The 26,283-nt window shown below is 39.9% G+C and overlaps 3 protein-coding genes and 1 pseudogene across 7 annotated transcripts in view; 3 read left to right on the top strand and 1 right to left on the bottom strand.

Moving 5' to 3' along the window:
• LOC113012735 (CAP-Gly domain-containing linker protein 4) overlaps positions 1–25,498 on the bottom strand; it is a 59,153-nt gene extending 33,655 nt beyond the window's left edge. Inside the window, exons 1-7 of one of the 5 annotated variants that reach the window (XM_026153044.1) lie at positions 25,071–25,498; positions 24,377–24,608; positions 18,175–18,321; positions 2,916–3,062; positions 1,857–1,996; positions 1,273–1,366; positions 866–1,027 (exon numbers count right to left, since the gene is read on the bottom strand). In XM_026153044.1, the coding sequence (XP_026008829.1) occupies positions 866–1,027; positions 1,273–1,366; positions 1,857–1,996; positions 2,916–3,042 (523 nt within the window). In that variant the 5' untranslated portion in view covers positions 3,043–3,062; positions 18,175–18,321; positions 24,377–24,608; positions 25,071–25,498. Of the gene's footprint in view, positions 1–865; positions 1,028–1,272; positions 1,367–1,856; positions 1,997–2,915; positions 3,063–3,547; positions 4,144–7,146; positions 7,282–18,174; positions 18,322–24,376; positions 24,609–25,070 lie in introns of those variants that run through there. The other 4 variants (XM_026153043.1, XM_026153042.1, XM_026153041.1 and 1 more) reach the window with 4 other exon arrangements.
• cimip5 (ciliary microtubule inner protein 5) lies at positions 9,709–11,240 on the top strand. The gene is made up of 3 exons (XM_026153048.1): positions 9,709–10,001; positions 10,527–10,563; positions 10,949–11,240. The coding sequence occupies exons 1-3, from the start codon at positions 9,865–9,867 to the stop codon at positions 11,126–11,128; spliced, it is 354 nt and encodes a 117-aa protein (XP_026008833.1). The 5' UTR covers positions 9,709–9,864; the 3' UTR covers positions 11,129–11,240.
• On the top strand, positions 11,790–13,468 carry LOC113012677 (tripartite motif-containing protein 16-like; annotated as a pseudogene).
• On the top strand, positions 16,181–24,930 carry slc66a3 (solute carrier family 66 member 3). Its single transcript, XM_026153047.1, has 7 exons — positions 16,181–16,466; positions 21,127–21,209; positions 21,631–21,700; positions 21,811–21,868; positions 22,228–22,348; positions 23,522–23,563; positions 24,491–24,930. The coding sequence occupies exons 1-7, from the start codon at positions 16,318–16,320 to the stop codon at positions 24,589–24,591; spliced, it is 624 nt and encodes a 207-aa protein (XP_026008832.1). The 5' UTR covers positions 16,181–16,317; the 3' UTR covers positions 24,592–24,930.
• Positions 25,499–26,283: the final 785 nt, after the last annotated feature.

Genomic DNA, 26,283 nt, shown 5'->3' with positions numbered 1-26,283 from the left:
ATTTACTGAGGCAAGTGTTTCATCGAGCACCTTCTTCAAGACACACTGCCGTGAACGACACTTCTCTCGTTATCATTTGATCCAACGCAGTCAACAAGGTTTTATCTGCTGAGTAACGATTTTCATAAATTGGACATCACAGCCGTACGAAAAGAGCGATGATCAATCCTCGTGCTGCCAGTGTACAAGCAGACAATGAGCCGCCAGTATGAAAAGCTAATGCCAGGGCTCCTGTACAGTTTCCATTTCAAAAGAACTTCGATTCTTTTACAGAAATAAAATTTTGAAACATCCTAGTAAACTTTTTAGAACCAAATTAACATCTAACAACACTTCATGAAACCATTTCATATTCAAGACCCTACTTTTTCAAAGGCTGGAGGCTCTTTATTCTGATACCTGGAACAGCAGGATGGTAGTATTTATTTTTCCCAGCTTCATTTGTATTTATGTAGTTACAAAGTGCTAAAAAATAAACTTAAAATAAAAAGAAATTACACAGAATTCAGGGGAATTTCATATTTAACAGAAACAACAGAAAAAATAAATTACAAAAAAAAATCCTGCCCAATGAGAGACAGGTAAGAGTCTCAACGAGGCATTAGTGTTTTAAAAAGCAAGATTTTAAGAGATTTAAAAGAGGTTGCCGTTACCCTGCCTTAGATCTTCCACCAGGTTTACTGTAAGAAATCAACACATTCAGTGCCTTCACTTTACACACCAAGAGTTGTCACCCCCATAGGTCCATTCTGAGCCAAGAAAATCCCTGAGACAGGCTGTTTATTTGAGAAAATACAGTCTCTGCCTGTCCTTACAGCTAGGGTGACCTTTCATCTCTCTGCTCCAGCTGCAGCTCTGCTCTCACCTCCAGGCTGGGATGCCTGCAGCACCACACGGATAAGCTGGGGCACATCGAAGTACGCAGCGTAGTGCAAAGCCCTCATGTTAGTCCACCGCGAACGAAGGTTTGGATCTGCGCCCAGGGCGAGGAGCTGCTGAGCAAAGCTCGCTGCCGTGTCTGCATCGCCTGAAGAACAGGTCACAAACACAGGTGTTAGAGTTGAGAGGAGTTGTAGTAACAGACAGTAAGTCAGCTCTAGAGAGTGTATTTAAGAAGTGGTTGATGAACAGCTGCACTTACTGAGGTATACAGAATAATGTTCAGCAGTAGAGTGGTCACATAAATTCACACACACATACGTCAGAGTAGATGTCCGTTTAGTTCTACCCTGCAGCTGAGAGCGCTTATTCAACATCTCTGTCAATACTTACCAATGCCTGGGGCTCCGGCCTTGCAGCAGTAGTGCAGGAGGCTCATATCTGTCAGACCGTCTCGATCATTCACACCACAGCCTCTCTTTAGTATCTGTGCAAAGAGAAGATATGCAGTATGTGCCACTAAGGACTTGGTGTTGGCGTGCAGAAATCTTCCATAACAGGTTAAAGTGAAATTAGAGGGAAATTGTGTGATGAATGACAAGTAATTCAAGGCTTTCATAACTCTACTCTACTTAAATCTGGACAACAGGTATTACGTAAACTGGCATTGAAACAAGGTATTTATTTCTCAAGGGTGATAGTTACTCAGAGAAAATGATCGCCTTCTTTTACCCTTGAGATGAGTGCTTCTCTGCACAGTTTACTGCAATGCAGCTACTTTGTGTAACACAGGCAGAAGGGATTTGGTGTGTATCTGAACAGAGTCCATAACAATGAAAAAAAATAAATCAGAACTTATATTAATCTGAAGTCCTCTGAAGCTTCAGTTGATTATATTACGACAAAAATAAAAGCGTTACAGCTACAGAAGGGACCGCTGTGAGATTCCGCAGCAGTTGGACATTTTTTTATGTCACCTCATTGCCGATAAGGTCAATGTCCTTCTGAACCTGGGGCACCCACTGCCTGAGGACAGCAAACAGCTCTGGTATGGTGGTGCTGGGATCCAACAGAACCTCCCTGCATTGCGGCTCACTGGGGTCAAAGAAGGAGAACTCTGGAAGCAATGAAGAGGAACAAAAGTAACACGTGTTAAGTATAATGAGGAGTGGGACTGGAAATATTTCTCTCCCGTGTACAGACACGAAGAGAGCATGTGTGAAACTCTGCAGCACAGACGTTTACTACGTTTCTGCAACTGACTGTTCAATCGATTCAGCAAATTACTAATCTTGGGAAATGCCCTTGCTGCCCTTGCAGAGGCAAATGAAAACAGATGTGACAGTAGATGGCCTGCCGTGAACCAAATGAGGCATTAGATGACCCGGCTGAGGCTGAAGGCAAATGGATTGCACTGTGAAAGGCCAAAAGTTAACACTAACTGTAGTCGGCATGACATTTTTTCATAATTTTGTCTCTGTACGCAACTACAGCAAATCTGAAATGAAATACTTTGATTAAAGATTCAACTTTCAGAGGGTTTTGGGGAAAAAAGGCATTAAACATGAAAATTAGACTTTAAAATACATCACTCACCTCAGAAGTAATTGAACAGTCAAGTGTTACTTGACTTCTATTCACCTCAAAAAACTTACACAAAATCAACACAGTAGTTTCTTAAAGAAATGAAACATCCAAGTATTTAAGGACATTAGAGCAAATTAGCATCAAACCTGCTGAAATGGCTTTACTGATTAATTAGGTAAATCAAGATATAGACGATAACAGTCACCATGTTCTTGTTTAAGAATTAATCACTACAAAAGAACAACCTCAATTTGTAACTAACATATCCAGCTACATTATTAGAACCCGGAGACTCTGCATCACTATCATCTCTCTGTGTCAATTTAAGCCATCAACCTTTCTTCAGTCTCATATCTTGTGGCATTTCACAGCCTGTCGATGCTGCAAAGAGAACGCGTTAACTAGCTTGAAATGTCACATAGCTGCAAAGAGAAAGCGTGAATACTCACCACAGTCACTGGGCATGGGTGCAGAGGCCACCTGGTGGATCACTGGCCGCTGATGAGAAGAGAGTCTAGCGCGGCAGCCCAGGACCGTGTCGCCTTCAACGGGCTCTGAAACATCCTCCTTTGTCATCTCCCCCTCAGGGCCTGCGGCTGGAACAATATTAGAAAGCCTATTCTGAGAACACAAGTAGGTCTAATCTCTCAATAAAAGCACACAGGCTACAGCGATGTCTTCATTTGATCTGGCAGTGCAATACAGGGAAATGCAACTTGTAAGCACAGAACTAACATAATATAAAAAAAAACATGGTATTTTAATCTGTGGTGTCGCCTGAAGAATATGGGGCAAAGGCGCATTCAAGCTATCACCCCAACAAGACAGGGATTTTCAAAGAATGTCAGCATTTGACTCATAGCACCTCTGAGAGATTACTTTGCCTGCAGATTAGAAAACAAAGGTGAACACACCAAACTACGAGCCTAATCTCAAAAAAGTGACACTGTAATGGGGACACAGGAAGCTTTCACAGAGGAACCTTGGAGGCTGAACTAGAAGCATACACACACACACACATAGGTGTAAGCCTGGGAAAGCAACATTGAGCCTAAAATCTTCCCAACCAACCCTCACTCACTGTCATCTTCTCCTTTATCCTCTTTCTTGTTGATCTCCATACGAGCAGTCGTGCTAAGCTAAAATCAAAAGACACAGACTGGGTCCAGTAGAACATCTAACCAAAATCCTTCCCAAAATAACTCCAAAGCTCATTGACTGCCCCCCTCCTCAATCTCCAATAACATCCCCACTCTCTCTGATTATACCCTGTTGATCCCCTGACTCCCAGGTCCAGCAGCTATTTACAGCCTGTACACTTTCAAGCCAAGGAGCTTGTATGTCTGACTCTCCCAGCTGGAATGTCACTCTCACTTTCCAGTCCTGTGTACCTCTGACCTCAATGACATAGAGTAGCCGAGCGTAACCCCTAGTGGAGGGAATGTGGCCTGTAGGCTGCAAACAAACGGTAGGAAAGTGGTGGCTTTGATTAGAAGACCTGTCGTTCACCATAAAGGCCAGTATCCAGTTCCCCCTGACAGCAAACATCAGCCCTATTGAAGCAACCATAGGACAGACACTGAATACCTATCAGCCCCAGGGAGAGGGTAGGTGACTTTACACCATGACCTCCATCCATTTGGTGTAAAGGAGAAGAAGAAAAAAAAACACTCACTGTCACAATAGGGTTGTATTATCAAATAAAAGCAATTTCTTTAAAAAAAAAAAAAAAAAAAAAAAAGTATTTGAGCAAATTTGCAAGATATTTGTAGAAATATTTTAAGAAAAAACTCATATTTCATAAGAAAAGGGGCTTAACAATATTAACCACTCTAGAGCCCTGAAACTGAAGCACCCTTTTTTGATTAGCTTGTGGAACTTCACTTCACAGTCTGATTTTCCAACAGCATGCTCAGGTGACGGTCTGACAAGAGACTAATTATTTTTCAGGAAGTTTGAAAACTTTGGCCTCAACTTTCCGAGTCACAAAGATGTTTTCTTTTAACCTGGATGAATTACACATAACTGAAACAATGTACTAACAAGCAAATTCAGATAACTCACATCAAGACAGGAGTCACCAACATTCTCTGTTATCCCAGACTTCTGCTTCAGCCTCAGAGTGCTCAACATTTATAAAAGAGGGCGTTTGATGTGTCATTTCACACATCTTCTGCACAAAGTTGACAGATCAAGTGCTACCTACTTCAGTCAAAAAGTGTCAGAGGAACAGAGGATAGAAGTCAGTAAAAAAAGAAAAAATATAACGTCTAAAAATTCTCTAACGTGCACATTAGCGCAGTCAGAGCTAAGTAAAATTAATTTTACTGACTGAATTTTGTAGTAATTTATTCACAGCAGTTCCAGCAGTGTGAAGCAGACTTGGCAGTGCCAGAAGATTCAACAGGTTTAATGTATAATACATTTTTCTTCAAACAGAACAGAATCTGTATTCCTATTAAAGTGAAAACTCAAACAATCAATGAAATTGTGGCACTTGCAGAAAATTTTAAAAAGAAAGGAATGTGTTTTATACATACAACCTGTTGATTTGCATTTTAACTTTACCATTAAAAGGAAGCTGTGAAATTATAGCGACAAACTGTGTGTTTCAAACAGTCAGCAGGCGATGCAGAAAATGTTTAACTGTGTCTATGGGGTATTTAATGTTTAGGAAAACTTGAGAAATAATAAATAAAAGCCTGTAGTGAGTGCTAACATTCATGTATTAACTCAAAAGAATAAATTATTTTCTGCAGCATTACTCTCTTGCCATATTTGCAAAAACAATGTTGCTTTTTATCATTTAATTTTTTTGATGATCATTTCTTTAATCTTTTTTATTACATATAATTGCTCCGACTCAAGTGGGTAGCACTTAAATGGCCCATTTTGTCCAAAAGAAGAGTGAAATGGCTTATTAATTACTCTATTTTTGTGAGCATTCAACTGAGTCAGAAAATCTGGGTTACAGAAAAAAACTGAAATTATCTCTGACAAAGAATTTAGGATTTGCCAAGCTGATGCAAAGAAAGCAATGACTATGCTGAACTTTCTCAACAGCACACCCCACAGAAGAGTGTGTCTTAACATGTAACTGTTGATCATTTCTTCGCCATTTTTTGTAATTCTGTAATTTCATTGTTGCAAACAGAACATTTGTATATAGATGTATGCTTTAGCAGTGATTGTGATTTCCATAGTTCATGCTGCTAAAGAGTGAGATGAAAAACTACTACCAACCTCTCTGAGGTCACTGACTGGCTGTGTAGAGATTAGGTCTTTGCAGTATGACTTGAGACAATGGCCTACTTCTGCAATAAGCCTCTTCTTGTTTGCCTGACCTACATGATGTCACCATCCCCACAGCTACTGAAGAGACAGCACTCACATATTTTTGATGACTGTGGCCATTTAAGCACCCATTGGCAAGCTACCCATTCTGGCTGACTGTAATGTATGTGGATCTTTTTAAGTTCCATGCTATATCTAGAGAACTATCTGAATTACATCATTAAGCTCATAATAACTTTAACTTCAGGAGCATGGAGCTTCAAAAAACACCCTGATTTTTCTTGAAAGTTGATAGCATTTCGTGCACTAGCATATTTGAAGGCCATAAGCAGAAAGAATAATTTTACAGCTATGATGCTGAAATTGAAATAAACATTATATGTGTTATATGTGTATTTTTATTTAGATATTTCACACACACAAAAAAGTGGCATAAATAACTTTAATTGGATTTTTCCATAAAGATTAAATGTCTAGTGGTAATGAAATGTTTAGTGGTAACAACATATCCAAAACGTTTGTTCACAGGCAGCATCCTTGACCTCCATCCATCCTATGCGCCTCATGCACCAGGCCAAATCATGAACTATTACCCCCTGCATTTGTTTGATGTGAGGTGGGGTGTGTGGATTAGCTTGATTATGGAAGACAGAGGTTCCTGTTACTCTAATCGGACGCAGGTATGCACTCAAACAACAGTAAAGCCATTAAAGGTTAAAGTATTCCTGTCTAAAATATAAGTCCTAAATGACCACACTCGGTCGCTTGAGCTTTAATCAGCTTGAGAAAAGTTATGCAACTTATTATCTAACATCCAATTATTGGAGAGATGGCTTATTTGTGGTTGTTTATACCAGTTTGTGTGACTTAAGTGTGGCCGATTCATTTATATCCCCCAAATCGTTAGCTCACTTCACAGTCGAAGAGGTTAGCAGTAGACACTCTCTCCTCATCTCATACTTTTGTAGCCCTTTAGCAGAGGTAAATATAGCATGTCATCTTTTCAAACGTCCACACGTGGATTTAATTAATTTCCAAATAACTTTGCCAGCTAAAAGTGTTTTTAAATCGAGCTACAAGCTGACAGTAACAGTTAGCTCGCTAGCATATGTTCAAAAACCGGCTCGGGCTTAGCGACAGATGAAGCACACCTTATATAACTAACACTGCAGACATTGCTCAGTCCCTATAAGCAGCTAGCCGTCCCTGCTTTCACCGTGCAGACGTGAAAGTTACTCAGAGCCCTCCTCTCAGTCACCTTAGCTCCCTGACGTTAATGTTCCCCAACAAGAACACTGGGCCAAAAACATCTGCGCTACTTACAATGCACTTAGCAAGCAGAGAGAGAAACAAGCATCATGTTAGGCTGCTTAATATTAGCGTTACCTTCACCTCCCTCCTTGTTTTGATCCGCCCATGGGGAAAATGTCAGATAGCGGATTTAATTTCCGTCCATTCTAATTGGATGTTACACAGCTGAAATACTTCCTGTTTCAACATCTAGGCTTCAGAATAAAGGCGGTTAATGTACACTTCCGGATTTTAAAATAAAAGTCTTACAACGACCCGTAAAAATAAAATAAGAAATAAATACAACTAAATAACTTTTGAATTGTTTTTGAAAATTAAAAAAAAAACAAAAAAAAAAAAGACACTTTTTTTTTAAATAAAAGAAACTAACCTGCAATATCTTGACAACATAAACATGACATTAAAGACACATGTTCATTTTATGTATTTATTATTCATTTATATATTGAATGAATAAATGTTCCATTTATTCTTTTCGGGTTTGAGCAACAATTCACTAATAAAGTTAGGAGGGTTTTTGCCATCCAGTTACATAATATAAAGTGGCAAACCTACAAAAAGGCATTATTTTAGCTGCCCTGAAAGTTCCTTCAATTCTGGGATTGTTTGCCACATACTAATGAAAATAATCAACAACTGAATACCAGAACCTGCTGAAGGAAAATACCTCGAAATAGCTAAATTGCACTGTACTATTTTGGTTGCAGAAATTTGGAGTCTTGTTTTTCTGTTTTTGTTGGGCAAAAAACTGTAGAAGAGTCGACAAAAGAGAAACAACTTTATATTACCTTATGATTACTTTATGTAATTAAAATAGCAATGTTTAAACCCAGTGCTTTAGTTTCTTACGGAAGCACTTTCATGACTGTTAAGTCCATTTCATGTTTTCATTACAGAATTCATAATTGCTCATCTAAAATAAATGCTCTATTCTGCTATATAGGAAAAGGATACCCATTTTGTTGATGCACTGCTTTATTCTGAAGCACCCAACCTCCGAATACAACAAACCTCTTACTTTTAAACAGAAAAAGTAAGCTGCCACAAAGATGGATGGTGCAAGAGGTCACTTTTGAGTCTAATGCCTCTCTTATCATTGGCAGTCACAGTGTGGGAAGTTGTGTCTGAACATCTTTCTTTTCAGGAGAAGGTAATTTCTCAGGGTGACACTTTTCCTCCAATGTCCATTCAGACTGACAAGCCACTTTTAGTGAAGACTCAGAGATGGGTGCTGGTGTTTATTGAACCTGAAGAGCACTCTGCATGTGTTTCTGCCTCTGTCATGAAATAAAGGAGAAGAGGACCAAATTGCAGACTGCTGAGACAGACTTGGAATAAAAAAAAGCAAGCCTTTATCGTCGCTGTTGTAGATCCAGAGCATAAAATAGAGAAGGGCAAAAACAAAAGAGACCACTGCAGGGGAAACATGCCAGGAGAAACCAAGGCTGGAACACAGTATGATGAGCAACCTGAGGCTTCAAATACACACAGGTTTCAATCAGGGAGAGTGGAAACGTAAAGGTAACAAGACACAGCTGAACTCACTTGGAAGTAACACTAAAAAGAGACTTAAACTACAGGCTGATGAGATGGTGTGTATAAGCACTAGAACACAATGGTTTTTAATTTGTGTTTATGTTTTTTCTGCGTTGATGGTCATACCAACTCTTTAAAGTATAGAATTATGGGAAAAACCGACTATAAGCACAATATGAATGCATAGTGAGGCAACATTACTGCAGATTTTTTAAACAGGCTAGTCTTGATTTTATTTACTTTAAACTACTGGTTCTCAATAGGAAGCAGGGAAGATTGGCTGCAGAAAAATATTAAGCTTTTCCTCCTTCAAATGATGAGGACAGGAATCAGCTCTCCCTAAACAGCTCCCACAAAGCTACAGGAAACCAAAAATGTTGGGGAAAACATCCAGCAGATTGACTGACTGACTGACTGACTAACAGCGAGCGAGTGACCAAATCATAGGTCTGACCTTACTTGGAAAACCACAAAGTATCATGTGAATCAGGTGAAAGGTTTAGGTGTAGGTGTAGGTTTGTCTACATCTATAACAATAAATTTCTATAAGGTAAGCTTATTTATAGAGCTTATCGAGAACAACATTCACACCGTGTTTTTACAAATAAGATAAGGTACCAAAAGTGTCCACAAATCTTAAGTCCAATAAAAGCCAGTTGAACAACAGCCTCAAAAGCAAATTCTCCTTTGGTCCTCAACCTGGACCGAGGTACCACCAGGAGCTCATCTCAGCTACCTTGGGGTGGGGTACACCCTGGGCAGATCGCCAGTATGGCTCAGCGCTAACACAGCTAGCATTCATATCCACATCTATGGGCAACCTAACCAATGAGATGTCATTGGAAACGAGAGGAGCTATTTCAGAGCGCATAGTAGGAGATTTTTGTTTTTGTTTTGTTTTTGTTAAGAAGGTGAGTAGCTGTCTATTTAAAATATGAAGAGAAGGTCCAGACACTGATCAGCTGCAGTTTGAACTGGTGAACTGGTCATTGTAAGTCAGTTAGGTTATTTTTTTTTTTTGTTTTTTGTTGGTTTTTTTCGGGGGGGGGGGGGGGGGGGGGTACTGACATAATTTCATTTCGTTCACACATATTCTGCCGGTATTGAGGACTGTTTCCATGGAAATGAAAACAATCGCTTAGATCCGGGCAGTTCTTTCACAAGCTCTGCTGACTGGTGCTTTAACTCTCATTAGCTTGTGGCCTGTGTGCAGTTTTATGCAACAAAACAGTATTTATATTTAATCTAGCTACCACGATGGGCTTGAATCCCAATAGGCCTGCGTCCTCTGCTGGGGCTGAGCGACTGGCCGACACGACACGGGTCCATCCCGATAAACAGGACCAGTTGTGGAAAGAGAGGGTACGGAAAGAGAGGAAATCAGCAATGGAATGGTGAGCATGGTTTGAAAAGTAGTCTAAATTATCAGGCGAGTTTGCCAGGATTTTTCTAATAAGAACCACGAAGAAGCAGGCGGGGATGGCACAGGAAATTGATTAGAATATTTGATAATAAATTGATAAAAGTGTACGGAAAAACATTAAGGATGACTTTCATACAGAAAGCATGATATGAAAATCAGCACTGCACTGGAGTTTACTGTGTTAAATCATTTCTGTAAGTGTTGAAACAAGTATTTAGAGGCATTAAATAAGAAAAACTCGAAATGATACGTCAGAAATACAGTCACATGTATATTGTATCATTGGATCATATTCGTTTATTCATGCTTCATAGCTTTTATGTAATATTCCACAACACGTTCTCACAGAATCTTCAAAAATGTAGCATAACAAGTAATTTTTTTTTTAAGTACAAATATGCAGTACTAAGTTACATTGCACCACTGGTTCAGTAACAAGTAGTGGCAGATCATGTTCATTCAAAAATCAGTGAAACAAACTTAATCTGTTCCACAGGGAGGAAACCTTGGATATCAAGGATATTCATCACATGGTAAGAAAAATGCATGTAATGCAACATTGTATAAAAAAAAGTGCAGATGTACTCCCCTTTACGCTTTGAACACAACCAGTTATAAGTGATGAACACAAGGACTAATAGGTCGTCAAATAAAAACTACCACTGATTGTGATTTATGGAAGATGAAGTTGTTAGATTTAACTTTGATAAAAGATTTTTGCTTTTTTTTTTTTATTTTAAAGATGTTTCTGCAACAAACTAGAAAGTGTATCGAAACCATTGTGAAATTTCGGAGATAAACTAAAATGTGAAACATTTACAATGGTACATTAACTAGGTATGAAAGATTTTGCAGTATTATGAAAAAAGCAGCTTGAATCGTGACCTTCTGTTACATTACTCCCCCATTTGTTTGTAGGGACCTTTTCCGAACAACCTTTCAGTTTTCTCTGATTGCATTCCCAACACTACCAACCAAGTGTATGGTAGCAGATTGAACACTCCACTGGGAGATGAACTGCTTAGACAGGAAAGGCTGACACTCTGGCCAGCAGGCCAACGCAAACAAAAGCCAGACCCAGAGCTGCTGCCTTTCTAGGCTACTCTGGACACTCGGAGTTGAAGAATCAAGCACAAATCAACTTCAAAGCAGGAATAAAGCTACTTAAACCAAAAAATGTAGCACATGTTTAAAGGGATTTTTTAAAGAATTTAAGAGCTGAGAATTTTGTGCTTTTTTTGTGTATTTTTCCCCTAAATGTCTGTTTTATATTTCCATGTTTTCAGATGTCATACAACTTTAACTCATATTTTTCTATTGCCATTGTTGAAAGAAAATACGATTCTGGAAACAGTATTGTTATAAAGTCCTGATATTTTAATCAAACTCACTGATAAGGTTCACTTGTAATTTTCCTATAGATTCCGCGTTTTTTCATGTAAGTGTAATGTAAGGAATCCTCCTCACACATAAAAATTATTCATTGAGTTCCACAGGGTTCTGTTTTGGTACCGATACGGTTCTCATTACCACTAGGCAAAAATTCATAAAGATGACGGGTATATCTCACGGATGTGCTGGGACACATCATCAGCTATTAAACCCAAATGTGTTTACACCCAGTACAAAGATGCAATAGGATCTAGAAGATAGGTGGATTAAACAAAAAGTTTTATTAACTGATAACTGGGGCATTATACAGAGTAACAGGAGAGCACTGACTATTAATGAAATTCAAGCCCAGCTCTTCCTCCCTCCCTCTTCCTCCAGCTATGAAATGCAACAAGCTCTAACCTGTTCCTAAGTTTCTGTTTAGATCTTGGACGTGTTTCATTTCTATAGAAGTGAAAACTCACACAGCGGCTGACAGTGAGAGGAGAAATGGCACAAAAAGGAGCTCAGCTGAACAGGGAAATCTTCTCTTGTTCAATCTGTCTGGATCATCTCGAGGACCCAGTGACCATTCCCTGTGGACACAATTACTGCATTAACTGTATTAAAACCCACTGGGATGAAAAGGGGAGGAGAATGCACAGCTGCCCACAGTGTAGGAAGACTTTCACACTGAGACCTGCCCTGGTGAAAAACACCATGTTGGCAAATTTAGTGAAGGAGATAAAGAAGACTGGACTCCAAGCTGCTCCTGCTGATCACTGCTATGCTAGACCTGAAGATGTACCCTGTGATGTATGCACCGGGAGAAAACTGAAAGCCTTCAAGTCCTGTTTAGTCTGTGTGGCATCATACTGTGAGAAACACCTTCAGGATCATTATAATGCGGCTCCATTGAAGAAACACAAGCTTGTCGAGCCCTGCAAGAAGCTCCAGGAAAACATCTGCTCTAGTCATGATGAGCCGATGAAGATTTTCTGTCGTACTGATCAGCAGCATATCTGCAGTCACTGCAAACTGATTGGCCATAAATACCACGAAACAGTCCCAGTTGAAGCAGAAAGGACCAAGAAGCAGAAGGAGCTGGAAATGAGTCGACAAAAACTCAAGCAGAGACTCCGTGACCGAGAGAAAGACGTGACGATTCTTCAACAGGAGGTGGAGTCCATCAATCAGTCTGCTGATAAAGCAGTGGAAGAAAATGAAAAGATCTTTGCTGAGCTCATCTGTCTCATGCAGAATAGAAGCTCAGATCTGAAGCAGCAGATCAGATCCCAGCAGGAAACTGAAGTGGGTCGAGTCAAAGAGCTTCAGGAGAAGGTGGAGCAGGAGATCGCTGAGCTGAGAAGAAATGACGCCAAGCTGGAGCAGCTGTCATGCACAGAGGATCACAACCAATTTCTACACAGCTACTCCTTACTGTCAGCACTTAATGAGTCTACAGACTCATCCAGCATCGAGATCCGTCCTCTGAGGTACTTTGAGGATTTGACAGCAGCTGTGAAAGAGGTCAGTGATAAACTGCAGGATGTTCTGAAAGAGAAATGGACAAACATCTCACTGACAGTCACTGAGGTGGATGTTTTGCTGTCAGAACCAGTGCCAAAGACCAGAGTTGGATTCCTAAGATATTCACGTGAAATCAGAATGGATCTGAACACAGCTAACACATCAGTGTTATTATGTGAGGGGGGTAGAAAAACCACAGCTGTGAAAGAACAGCAGTCATATTCTAGTCATCCAGACAGATTCACTGGATGGTGTCAAGTCATGAGTAGAGAGAGTCTGACTGGACGTTGTTACTGGGAGGTGGAGTGGAGCGGGAAATAGGTTTATATAGCAGTCGCATACAAGAGTACCAGCAGATCATTGCTCTCAGATGAATGCGGATTAGGATTCAATAGGACATCGTGGGCATTATGTTGTGACCGAAATGGTTTTAAATTTGTGCACAACAATTCTCACAAGGCTGTCTCAGGTCCTCAGTTTGGGAGAGTAGGAGTGTACCTGGATCACAGTGCCGGTATTCTGTGTTTTTATAACGTCTCTGAAACCATGACTCTCCTCCACAGAGTCCAGACCACGTTCACTCACCCGCTTCTTGCTGGATTTCGGCTTTCAGATTATGGAGACACTGCTGAGTTCAGGAAACTCAAATAGAGAGAGGTCATGTAAGGGACAGTTAGTTAAAATGCATGTTCGCAGAATGCCAATGCAGACTTTCTATTGAGTAGAGAATTAATTTTGAAGTCAGTTTTCATGTATGGGTATATTTCAGAACTATTTTACTGCTATGTTTGTGCTGCATTTATCTATGCTGACTTATAATAGTGTCTTGATTAATGATATTTTCAAGAAATATGTTAAGGCATACTTTTTTAATGGTCTTTGCTACAACTTTTTTTTATCCTGACTTAATCTTTTGTCCTCTTGGGTCAGTTTTGTTTTTGTTTTTTTAGGTTCTGTTTTAATAGATCAGAAGTTGTTCAAATAAATGTACAGACAAAGAACCTAGACTTACATTATCATTATTACAACCTCTTTGATCACTGGTGATTATCTGCTTGTAAACAGCTGATACTGTGAATCAGTTGGTGAGATTTTTCTTGACTAAAGAAGCGAGATGTCCACACTTTACTCATTATGTTAATAAACTGAAGCCTTACAGAGTTATTAAAGTTGAACAAATAAACAAATGTCTCCTGTCTTAAATCCAGGTTACTGTACAAACCTGATGGCCAAAAAACAAAAGCAACATGAAAGCATAACTGAGAGTCTTACACCTGAAAAAGAAGCTTTGTGTTTTGAACAGAAGATTTCTCTTCTTTTTCTCTGGATGAATCTTAACATTGTGGCAAGCTCAGACAAGTAGGAGACAGAAACTTCTGTTTTAACTTGCTATTTCTGCCTTAGCTGTTATACTAAGCTACAGGGAGCACAATCTTTTATTAGGAACACCCCTTCACACACACACAGCAGTGAGAGGTGGTAAATGGACACAGCCGTCTAACTCACTGTGCTCCACCAGCCACACCAAACACAGAACACACAGCAGGACTAATGTTACACACTAACACAAAAATGGCAAATCAACACCTGATAACTGTAACTGCCGTTATAACCCTACAACTTACAACACGTTAACATCAGGTATACAGTCCCATAAGACCTTGGGCCAGTGGCCCTTCCCCCTAGCCCGCTACAATATTATGAATTTAAATTGGATATGTGAGTGCACACATTCACGCAACTGAAGCATTCATTTGGTAATATATCATTCACAGAAATCAGTCATTGCCCTTAGTTTAAATAAACACTGGTTAGTTTTTTCTTTATCTTTTTACTTACTTGTCTTTTCTGTTTAGCAGGCCTCTTTCAAAAGCCCCAAACAGCTGAAATGCATTCCTCTGTAATTGTTGGCTAAGATCTTATGAACAATAATCCTCCTGTGATTGCTATTTGACTGCTTTTGTACCGTCTCCAGATTTTTCTAAACCAGGGGTGTCAAGCATAAAATCTCAGATAGATTTTTAACTTTTAGCTGTATTTACATTGATTTTACAGCTTTTCTTATTGATAACAAATCCCCCTTATTAATACTACACCAAAGTAATTACGTAAGAAATATTTTTTTTTCACAGAAAAAAAAAAATTCTCTTTTGAATTAAAGGTCTGGGGAAAAAGGGTTCTTGAATAATTCATGGACATGTGTTGCTGTTGTTCCTTGTTTGTGTGTATCAGTGGCTGTGTGTGTGGGTGTGGCAAATCACTGAGTTTCAGGCATCATCAGGCCTGGTGGATGTGTGCGGAGAGCACACGGACACTTACTTTTTGGGGAAGACATGATGCGGCAGTCAAGGGAGAGCACGGGGATTTATTGTCATTTATTGCACTGTAAATAAACGCGCTGTTTGCTGTGAGGAATCCTGCATTTTGGGTCCTACTTCCCCCCATCCCCACGGTCTACCATACAGACCGTGACAAAAAATTTATATCTTTATAATAATGTAATCATGTATGCAATCACTGTAGTCACCCACTTAAAAACAAAGCACCCTGTATACATCCCTGTTGTAAACCTTTGAAAACATCTTAAATTTATGCCTTTTGCTATCAGAGACAAGCTGATTCACAGTGATTTCCCACCTAAAGGGCACGGAAACGTTCTGTTTCAACTTTTCTTTAATGTCGTCCTGTTCTGTTTGGGGCCCCAATGTCTGAAGAATCAAGATGCTTCAAGGTGCAGGTGTGAATCTTTGGCACCAACTTCAATATTTCAAGGCAACAATTGAGGAGTTTGCCTGTAACATGGTAACAGTTCCTACGTTGGTGCTTTCTGTGATGTTTTTAGAAAAGCAAAGTATGAAAATATTAAAAACAAAACAAAAACTACAGCGCAGGCCCAGACTCATGAGAGGAAATGATTTTCCGTGCTCAGAAAGTACAGATTTCAAATACTCCGGGCGAAGCTGTGTGCCGTCCAATCAGCGTTCAGTGGATGTACGGAAGTGAGAAAAGATGCCGTCTGACGGGAACCTGCCAAGCTAACGGCTAAGAAGAGGAGGTGAAACAGGTGCACTTTCAAAATAAAAGAAAGTCTCTATCATTCTATGAATAGATTTGTGTTAGACGTTTGTTTTTTTTTTTTACTTTTTACACACATTCATATAATTGTTTATTTTCTTTAAGTTTCAGACTAAAGCCTAAAAGTTCTAACGCTTTCCACATAGTCACAGTCACCTTTATTTTGAAAGTTCAAAGCGGAAGTATTTTGTAAATTCGAGCAGTCTGATTGTGGAGGCAGAGCAGTAGGGTCCTGCGGGTCGTTTTTTGATAGAAATTAGCATAGATCTGTCAATCTAAAGTTTACATTTTGTAATCCCTCTCTTTACAACATGCAGCAGGTCGACACGTTTTTGCACATCGCGAATTTCAGCACACTGTTTGTGTGCATGGTGCTCAAGTTCCCGCAGATCTTTGTACTGATGCGAGCGAAATCTACGACCGGAGTGAGCCTCAACAGCCTTCTGCTGGAGCTGATCGGGTAGGCTGCTGTCCCGCTTCTGGGATGTTTTTTTTTTTGTTGTTGTTTCTTGCTCTTAAATTTTGTTACATAATCTGTTCACGTGTGCGAGTATCCATGTAATTTAGTAACTTCAAGCTGCTGTGATGATGGGACGTCTTCCTCTTCCTCACTTGTGGTTGGTGTTCAGCAGTAAAGGCGGACTCATCCTGTCAGACAGCAGCTACAAATGCTTCTTCTGAAAACGCTGCGAGACGCTCAACACTAAAAGCTCTGGTGTTGTCTTTGTTACCAAAATTCTTTCTCCTTAAAGGCTGGATAAACGATGTTTAAAAGTTACCACCTTACTGGTAACATTCTAACAACGTTGAATGTTACCAGTAAGTCAGAATGTTACAATCACCGCGTAACCCTACAGTACAGGTGATAGAATCGCTGGTATTGGTATTGACTCGATACTAGCGTGATAGGACCGATACTTAGTTCTACAGCATATTGATACAACAGAAGTTGACTAAGTGCTTTAGAGAGAGGCAAGTTTCAGGTGTCCTCCCCCGAAAAAAATCAGCTTCAAAATACATGAAAACCCGAAACGTTTGATTTTATTGCTCATTGAGATGTGTACATAATTTTCAAATTGATGATTGATCATAAATCATGACACTGGTCTCCCCAACACAAGCTGCCTTTGTACGTCATAAGTATCAGTATCGGCAATACCTATCCTGCATTTTCAGTATAACACAGTGCTATCTTACTTGCATTTCTTTGGACTGTGGAAGGAACCCATGCAGGTACAGAGAAAAAGTGCAAACTTCATCCCTAAAGAAATTTCTTTTCTTACTCCAACACACCCTCAAACTGTTGCAGACAAAGTGCTCTCCATTAGCTAACATTACAGTATAAAAAATTCTGTCACATTAGGCCTCAGTAGCATCCTGAAAATGGTTATCATGTAACATCCTCAGCATTGCAGTCAACACATTTTGCCATAGTTAAGCTTTATGTACTTTTGTCCATGTTTTATCTATGGAGAGACGGACTGAGAGCTTTTAAGACATATTTTAGCATTTTAACAATATTTCTGTTTTGTGTGAAATCAACTGTACTGTTCACAGTAAGTCTGCTAAAGACCAAAACTGCCTTCAGATGATAAGCTTTTGGAACCAAACACACAAGTTATACTCCAATATAATAGTACTCTGTATTTCCATTTATATAGATGTATTACTCCTGTATAGTATCCAGATTGCAGGATTAGCAGTGCATTTCATTATAAAAGTTGAGTGACTAAAGCCATCCAGGGGGTCAGACTGGATCCGTTGGGCAGCTCATGGAGAACAGGTTTGACACCCCCATCCTAAAACTCCTACAGAATCGCTGATGTATAGCAATACATTTTGGCATAAATACCACTTTCACTTTGATAAAAGAAATGAGTATTTCTTACAGATTAAAACTTAAATAGGACACAAAGAGATTGTGTTCCTAACAGCTGAAAAACTACAGTACCTTAAAATGAAAAATATAATCCTACTGCGAAGGCTCAACACTGAACAATTGTGCTTTGTTTGCACAGCTGAAGATTTTGGTTAAATGATTAAAAACGGGGTAAGAGTCAGCCTCGGCTGGCTCTGTGTGAAGCTTTGTGCAGTCTGCTGTTGAATCAGTGCAGCAGATTAGAGCTTGAAGTGCTTCTTATGCATTGAACAGGAAGTGTTGTGGTTACCTTCACTGTTGGAGCAGGACGGATAAAGACCGTGTCTGTAAGTCTGTGTAATTTCTCTCTCTCCTTGGTGCCTGGCAGTGGCTGCACTGTCTGAAATGTCCCCACTGTTTTGGTAAGCGTTAGCTTGCTGTCACTGTGCATGCCACGCTGAAACAGTGAAGACGTTTATGTAGTTAGTAGTAATCTACACAGCATGGCTACAAAGCAGCAAAGAAAAGCACTCTTGTCATTCGGCATGAACGGTTTTGTCACTAGTGGAAAATCATTTCCACACACGCCAATATTAAATAGCTCTATTCTAGATTATATTAACTGGCAGTTGGCTTTATTGATCACTACCTCTTCCTAGGAACAAAAAAAAAAAGTCCCAACACAATAAAGCCTATCTGAGAGTGGATAGGTTAATCTGCTATTGATTTCACCATATGATGTTATTGTGTTATACTGTTTATTTAACACTGTGGGAATCTCTCTGTGTGCACATGTATGCATCTGTACGGTGGCTTGCATAACAGGGCTGGGAGGCTCAAACCTGCCAGAATCAAAACAAACTCATTAGTGCAGAAGTAAAAATGGATTATGTCATCAAATGCCCCAAATGTAAACTGTATGTATAAATGTATTTTATAAAATGGGACATGAATTGAGATGCTTTTACTTGCTTTTTTTATTTACTTGTCTTTGCATGAATATCTCAGTTCATTTGCTTTCTTTTTAAATTTTTGATGTATTCAGTACATCCATCCATCCATCCATCCATCCATCCATCCGCTTTTGTGCTGCCTGTCTGGGCTGTAAGAGCAACAGTCTAAGCAGAGGAGTTCAAACCTCCCTCTCCCTAGTTAGGAGGTGATGCCAGTGTGGTCCTCAGCCAACTGACAGCTGTAATCTCTCTCCTGGTTCCTGGGTCTACACAGAGCTCTCTTTCTTTACCTATAAAATCCAAGTCTTCCAAGTCAGACTCCTAAAGTGCCTTAACTTGCTCCTCACCCTATCTTTGCATTCATGAGCGCTGACATTGTATTTATTTCCATTTCATTTTCCCTTCATTTATCTCTGCAAACATTTCTGTTTGTCTTTTTACGTTCCTTTATGCATTTCTAACCACTGCAATCTGCAAGCACATTTGCATAATTTAGCAGAGATGAAAAATAAAAAAAGGAAAATGGAATAATAGATGTTTAGGGGGAAAAGCAAAGGAAAATACTTGAATGGGGAAAAATAATACACTGATAAACAAAATGGAAAATTAATCGATATAAAGGTAGCTAAATATAGAAGCAAATTATAAAAAAATTATACACTCAACAAAAATATAAACGCAACACCTTTGTTACTGCTCCCATTCCCCATGGGATGGACGTAGAGACCTAAAATTCATTCCAGATACACAATATAACCATCCCTCCCAAACAGTGGTCACAAATCAGTCCAAATGTGTGGTAGTGGGCACATCTGCTATATTGAGATAATCCATCCCACCTCACAGGTGTGCCACATCAGGATGCTGATCTGACATCATGAGTAGTGCACAGGTGTACCTCAGACTGCCCACAACAAAAGGCCACCCTGGAATGTGCAGTTTTTTGCGCTATTGGGGGTCTGGGGACCCAGAACCGGTCAGTATCTGGATCGCATGGAGTCTCTCAGATTGTCAATTGTGGCCTGTGGAATGTTGGTCCACTCCACTTCAATGGCTGTGCGAGGTTGTTGGATATTCGTGGGAACTGGTACACGCTGTCGTATACGCCGGTCAAGCACATCCCGAACATGCTCAATGGGTGACATGTCCGGTGAGTATGCTGGCCATGCAAGAACTGGGACATTCTCAGCTGCCATCTGCCCTGAACAATGTGAACCATGATTCATCCGTGAAGCGCACACCTCTCCAACGTGCCAGACGCCATCGAATGTGAGCATTTGCCCACTCAAGTCTGTTACGGCGACGAGCTGGAGTCAGGTCAAGACCCCGATGAGGACGACGGGCATGCAGTTGAGCGTCCATGAGACGGTTTCTGACAGTTTGTGCAGAAATTGTTTGGTTGTGCAAACCAATTGTTCCAGCAGCTGTCTGGGTGGCTGGTCTCAGACGATCTTGGAGGTGAACCAGCTGGATGTGGAGGTCCTGGGCTCCTGTGGAGACGGCTTATGGTTGAGAAATGAACATTCAATGCACGGGCGACAGATCTGGTTGACATTCCTGCTGTCAGCATGCCAATTGCACGCTCCCTCATTGCTTGTGGCATCTGTGGCATTTTGCTGTGAGACAAAACTGCACATTCCAGGGTGGCCTTTTGTTGTGGGCAGTCTGAGGTACACCTGTGCACTACTCATGATGTCAGATCAGCATCCTGATGTGGCACACCTGTGAGGTGGGATGGATTATCTCAATATAGCAGATGTGCCCACTACCACACATTTGGACTGATTTGTGACCACTGTTTGGGAGGGATGGTTATATTGTGTATCTGGAATGAATTTTAAGTCTCTACGTCCATCCCATGGAGAATGGGAGCAGTAACAAAGGTGTTGCGTTTATATTTTTGTTGAGTGTATATTAGTTCATTTGATTTTAAAAAACAAACAAAAAAAACCAACTATTGGCACATTTAATGGCATCTTGATTTCTTTACGGTTTGATTGCAGTCAGTTCAGCCCTCTATAGAGGAGACCTTCTCCTGCTGAAGGCTACCACTGTTGATTCATCGTGTTTGCTGAGCACACCGAGTCGAGCTGCTCTCATAAAAGAGTGAATGAACTGATCATCATGCCGCCGCTTGGCTCAGAAACTGCTTGTTGACTCCCCGTGTGAATCCCTTCCCACAACATCAAGTTTTAAGCAGCCACTGATTCTTTGGCTCGTTTGCCCCTGAGCATTGTTTCTCATTTTAATCAGTACTGAATATAACAAAATACCTCCAGTTTAATAACCTGACACCATATGCTTTACAGGTTCATTGTTTTTGTAACATATCAGATGTACTACGACTACCCACCGCCAACCTACTTGGAATATCCCATCCTCATTGCTCAAGGTAAGTTATGCTGTTACATAAATTTCCTCTGCTTATAATTATCTCCGCAAGTGTCTTTTTTTTCAACCTTGTCTTAGATCCAGATTCCTTAATTAGTTTATCATTCAGTCTTAAATGCCTCGCGTTGCTCTCTGTAGTCTCTGTCTATTGAGATCATTCAAAAGGAGCTCAGTCATATTAACGTATCTTGTTTAGTAAAGCTGCACATATGATTGGCAACTTCATGCCCGTGGCAGTGGTGGAGGAAATTAAGACTTTTCATTAAGTGTAATTAAGGGTAGAGAGATGGGCAAAATAAAGTTGGAAAAAACAGAAGGAGTCTGAATACACTCTGAAGCATCTGCAAATATCAGCAGCCCTTGAAATGGAAATCAAACAGAGCTGTAAATGGTGCAAGTTATAACCCGCTGTGTGTCCTCAGACGTCATCCTCCTCCTCCTGATTCTTCACTACAACGGCAGCCTGCGGCAGAGCCTCATCTACGCCGTGGTGTATCCTTTCACTTATCGCACCAATTGATGTGAAAGTGCTCGTTCAATTTGTGCAGAAATCAATGACCCATTAGACTTTTGTGTCCCTGCCTTAACGTACTTGTGCTCAGGTTTGTGGGAGGCTGGAGGCTCCTGACTCTGGAGAAGTGGATCATAGATTTGGCTATGGTAATAAACCTGTTTAAAATCAATCATAAGTCAGTGTGTGCGTGAGAGACAGAGTCAGCAAAGAGATGGCATGTCATCAGTCAGGGGCAATGAGGTGGAGCTTTGAGAAGAAACTTATACAGACCTCATTTCACCCGGTGTTTCTCACCCAGACCTTATAAATGCCAAATGGCCCGGTTGGTTAATGAGATGAACATGTCTCAGGGCGTTTTGCATTTAAATAGGTGAGAGCAGCGAACCCTCCACATCCTTTCCTCTTAAAGTTTGACCAAAGCAGCAGAAGGTGTTTGAAACTTTTTGAAATTCAGCTCCATGTTCAGCTTGTTATCACATGAAATCTGACCTCCTTCTCCTCTCAGAGCCTGTGCACATTTATTAGTGCAGCCAGTAAGTTTGCCCAGCTGCAATGCCTGTGGAGGTCAAAGGACGGCAGGCAGGTTAGTGCCCTCTCCTGGGCTCTAGCTACCTACACGTGTATGGGTGAGTTTAACCAGCCAACAGTGTTCGCTGTGTTTTTTTTTGTTGTTGTTGCATTCCCCACTGTATGATTAGATATACATTTAAGTTGGTAGCTGTCACTGGCACAGTTTTGAAAAAAATTTCTCTTTTTTAGCTGTGTACCAAACGACATTGAAGTTGTAGTATTATAACTTAGTTTAAAATAAAAACTTTGAGGTTAAGTTTGAGGATTTTACCATTCATTCATAATACGTTAAAAAGTAATTCAGTAGTCTTTGTGGAGAAGTCTCAGCAATTTCTTCAAAAATTATAATAACTTTAGGAATTAAAAGATCTACTGCTAATTTTATTTGAAAGCCAAATACAAGCAAAAGATAGCAAGAACACATTAATGCTGATTTGAGAGGAAAATTGAGCTAGTGAGCCCTACAACCTGGATGTACACAGTTTATATTGGTGTATGATCCCAGGATCCTTTCCATGATTAAGAAGAAACCATTCACAAAGGTCATCATCAAGAGAAGACTTTTGATAGATAAAGATCAACTTGTGAAAAGAAATGTGGAGGTTTCATAATCCAACTCTGTAAAAATGTTACATAACCGCTGTTCATGGGGATAAACTGCTCAGATTCATACAAATGCAGCAAAGACTTACTGCAAAATCACCTCAAGGGGATCTGAAAGTTAAGTGGAATATTCTATAGTAGGCGAGTCGATCACCTATTCAAAACCCAGTGAGTTGCATTTTAAAATTAAAGGTAGAAACAACAACTGGAATCACTTTAAATTTAACTCCTCAAATTAAAGCTGAGCCCTGAGTCTATATTCAGTAGATCACTTAAACTTGTTTCTGTACTCAGCTTAAAAAAAGAAAAAAAGAAAAAGCAAATACCGTGTGATTATCAGAAATTGTAACAAACTGCAGCATGAAAACGTACCAAGGATACTGTTGCTACTTTTCATACTGCAGTCCTATCGCTGTCAAACTGAATCCTGTTAAGCACTTTTATCAGTTCACATAAATCCCCCTCCCTAAAGTAACAAGTCTACTCTTTCATTTCATGAATATGCACGGTAGTGTTTATTCAGCCCCCAATTTAATAAATGAGCAATCCAACGCTTCATTAATGAATGATCAGACGCTCTGTCGGGTAACAGGGATGTCATTAACTCTGCTTCCTCTTTGTTTCAGCTCGGATTTACACCACCACAGTGACAACTGGAGACGTGCAGGGTAAGTCTGTCTGAATTACTAATGACTGTGGGAGGTGTTGCATCCCAGAATTTTTAATGAACACTTCAAGGGAAAATGATTTGTTTTCTAAATAACCATCGTAGATTTAAAACGAGCATTTTTTGTGCTCTTCTCTGGGAAATATCCTAAATAAATAAAAACCACAAGGAAGTGAATAGTGACTTTGTTTTATACTTAGCGGTCGAATTCGTTTAGATTAGACTGCTTTAAAACAAAAAGGGACGTTAGTGCGGATGAGGCCACCCGGGCCCGTTCAGTAATCTATCAGTAATGCATCATACTTCTATATTTCAGCAAGAGTAAAAGTGGGGTTTACAAAGCATTAGTGAGACCTCCTATGATGTATGGTTTGAAGATGGTGGCACTGACAAAAAGACAGGAGGTGAAGCTGGAGATGGTAAGATTTTCATTGGCAGAGACCAGAATGGACAGGATTAGAAATGAGAATATCAGGGAGAGATGGTTTGGACGTGTGCAGAGCAGAGATTGTGGATGTACTATACAAAGGATTTTGAATGTGGAGCTGCCAGGCAGGAGGGAAAAAGGAAGACCACACAGAAGGTTTGGGGATGTAGTGGAGGACACAAGGAGGATGCTAAGGATAGGAGGAGGAGAACCGGAGTCTGGTTAGTATTAATGGCTAACTTTCAGTCATAATTAATTAAACTGGCAGGTCTAAAGGGCTGCTTCTTTACAATAATGAACGTCAGTAACAGGACTGTCATACAAATTTACACATCACCGGAAACCTGCAGTTTCTTATAAGACCAAAGGATTTCAGGCATCTTTTACCTGGAGTATCTCCGAGTAGTCACCATTTGTAACTCCAGCTCTGCTGTCCTTGTGTGATTCAGAGACGTCGCTGTCAGCTTCCGTGTTTCTGATCATCTTTTCTCTTTGCAACAGTTCTGGTGCGGTTCATAGCGATGACCCTGCTGAACCTGTGGGTGTTGCTCACTGTGCTCCACTATCAGAGACGCGGCAGCAGCTCCAAGAAGAAAGACTAAGTGTTTAACACTGGATTCTGCAGATCAAAGACAGCTGGGTCACTTTAGGCACAACCAATACTGTAAAATGAAACTGACGGGTAACAAGAGGTCTATCAGCAGAGAGATGATTTTTTATATAGTCTGTCTTCCCTGTTAAAGCCACACATTTGTTTGAATAACATTCCAGTTTGTAAAAATCTGTTGATAGGAAGAGAGACCAATGCTTTGCCATACAGTCTGACACGACCCCACGTATATGTGAAACGATCCTATTCCGGGTAAATTGTTTTGGAAAAGCTTTTGTATATGTAAAGTTATTTTCTGAACTGTTTCAATAAACCAAATTCTACCTTTTTACAGTGAGGTCATTTAATTTAAAATAGAAAGTTGAGTATGGGAGCTCAACACTGCCAAAATTCAAAACAAAACATTGCATGAAATATGCCACAAATTCAATCTCAGATTGATGTGATTTAATTTGCTTTATTGTAACTCACCATGTTTCTGGACAAAGACACAGTTCTTGTGATTGTGACACCACCACGGTGGATTTCAAATCAAACAGGATTTGACTGAAGTGCAGACTTTCAGTTTTAATCAATATGGTTTAACAAAAGTATTGCAGAGACTGTTTGGTATTCAGGCCATTTGTATTCAAGGTCCTCTCAGAGGCTCAAAATTAATTGGACAGCTAGCTAACGAGCAGTTCCATGCCCAGGTGAGACTTGTTCCCTCATTATTCCATGACAGATTAAGAGGATAAAACACCTGGAGTTGATTGCAACTGTTAAACTTGCAGGGGATATATATGTATATATAATATTTATATTGCGCGCCAGTAAAAGATGAGTGGACGCCATCATTTCCCAGATACACCAAATTAAACCAGAGACACAAGGAAAATGAACAAACTTGCCAGCTCAGCGACACTTAATCAAAAGGCCAGCGTAAACATTAAGGGATAACATCTACAAGAACCTGCAGAGTTCTGAAAAAAATATTTGGACAGATTTGATTTAACCTTCATTTATGCAGGTAGTCAGGTAGACATTGAGACTCAATGTCTCATTTAAAAGAGAAAGAACAGATGAGCTGTCATGGTACGAGAATGTAAGGAACCAGGTCACTGGTGTCATGTTAATCCATTGAAATTTGGCCTATACTCACCGAGGTCAACTCAGTGCTTCATTGTTAGAAAACTGATTTAAAAAAAACAACAAAAAACCCTTAGAACTTATGATTCTTATTACCGTGGTCATTTTTGCAACATATAGAAAGTACTGTGTAAAGATTTAAAGTATCAAATTTGACCTCTGACATATCCTTCAAGAAAAATAGTGTAATCGGAAGGTTAAAGTGATAATACTTTGTAGAGCCATTTAAAATTGTTTCTTACTGCCAAAAGTATTCACTCAGCCATCCAAATCATTGAATCCAGGTGTTCCTATCACTTCTACATGTGTATAAAATCAAGTACCTAGGTGTGGTACCTTGACAGGATGCCACCTGTGGAACAAGTCCAGATGTGAAATTTCCTTGTTACTAAATTTCCAGTTAGTGGCGTCATGACAAAGCAGAAGCGATTGGGAATGACAGCTCGGCCACAAAGAATTTTCTTTTTGCCTGTCCAGTCCGTCACTGTAGCACTCAGAATTATTGTCTGAAGGCCAAGAATTTTCTTTTTTAGATTTCGGTATTATTTAATGTGTT

Source organism: Astatotilapia calliptera, chromosome 19, assembly GCF_900246225.1.
Source record: "Astatotilapia calliptera chromosome 19, fAstCal1.2, whole genome shotgun sequence".
Classification (NCBI taxonomy): Eukaryota; Metazoa; Chordata; class Actinopteri; order Cichliformes; family Cichlidae; genus Astatotilapia; species Astatotilapia calliptera.
The sequence above is the reverse complement of the archived record's forward strand: the minus strand, read 5'-3'. Positions and strand labels throughout refer to the sequence as shown.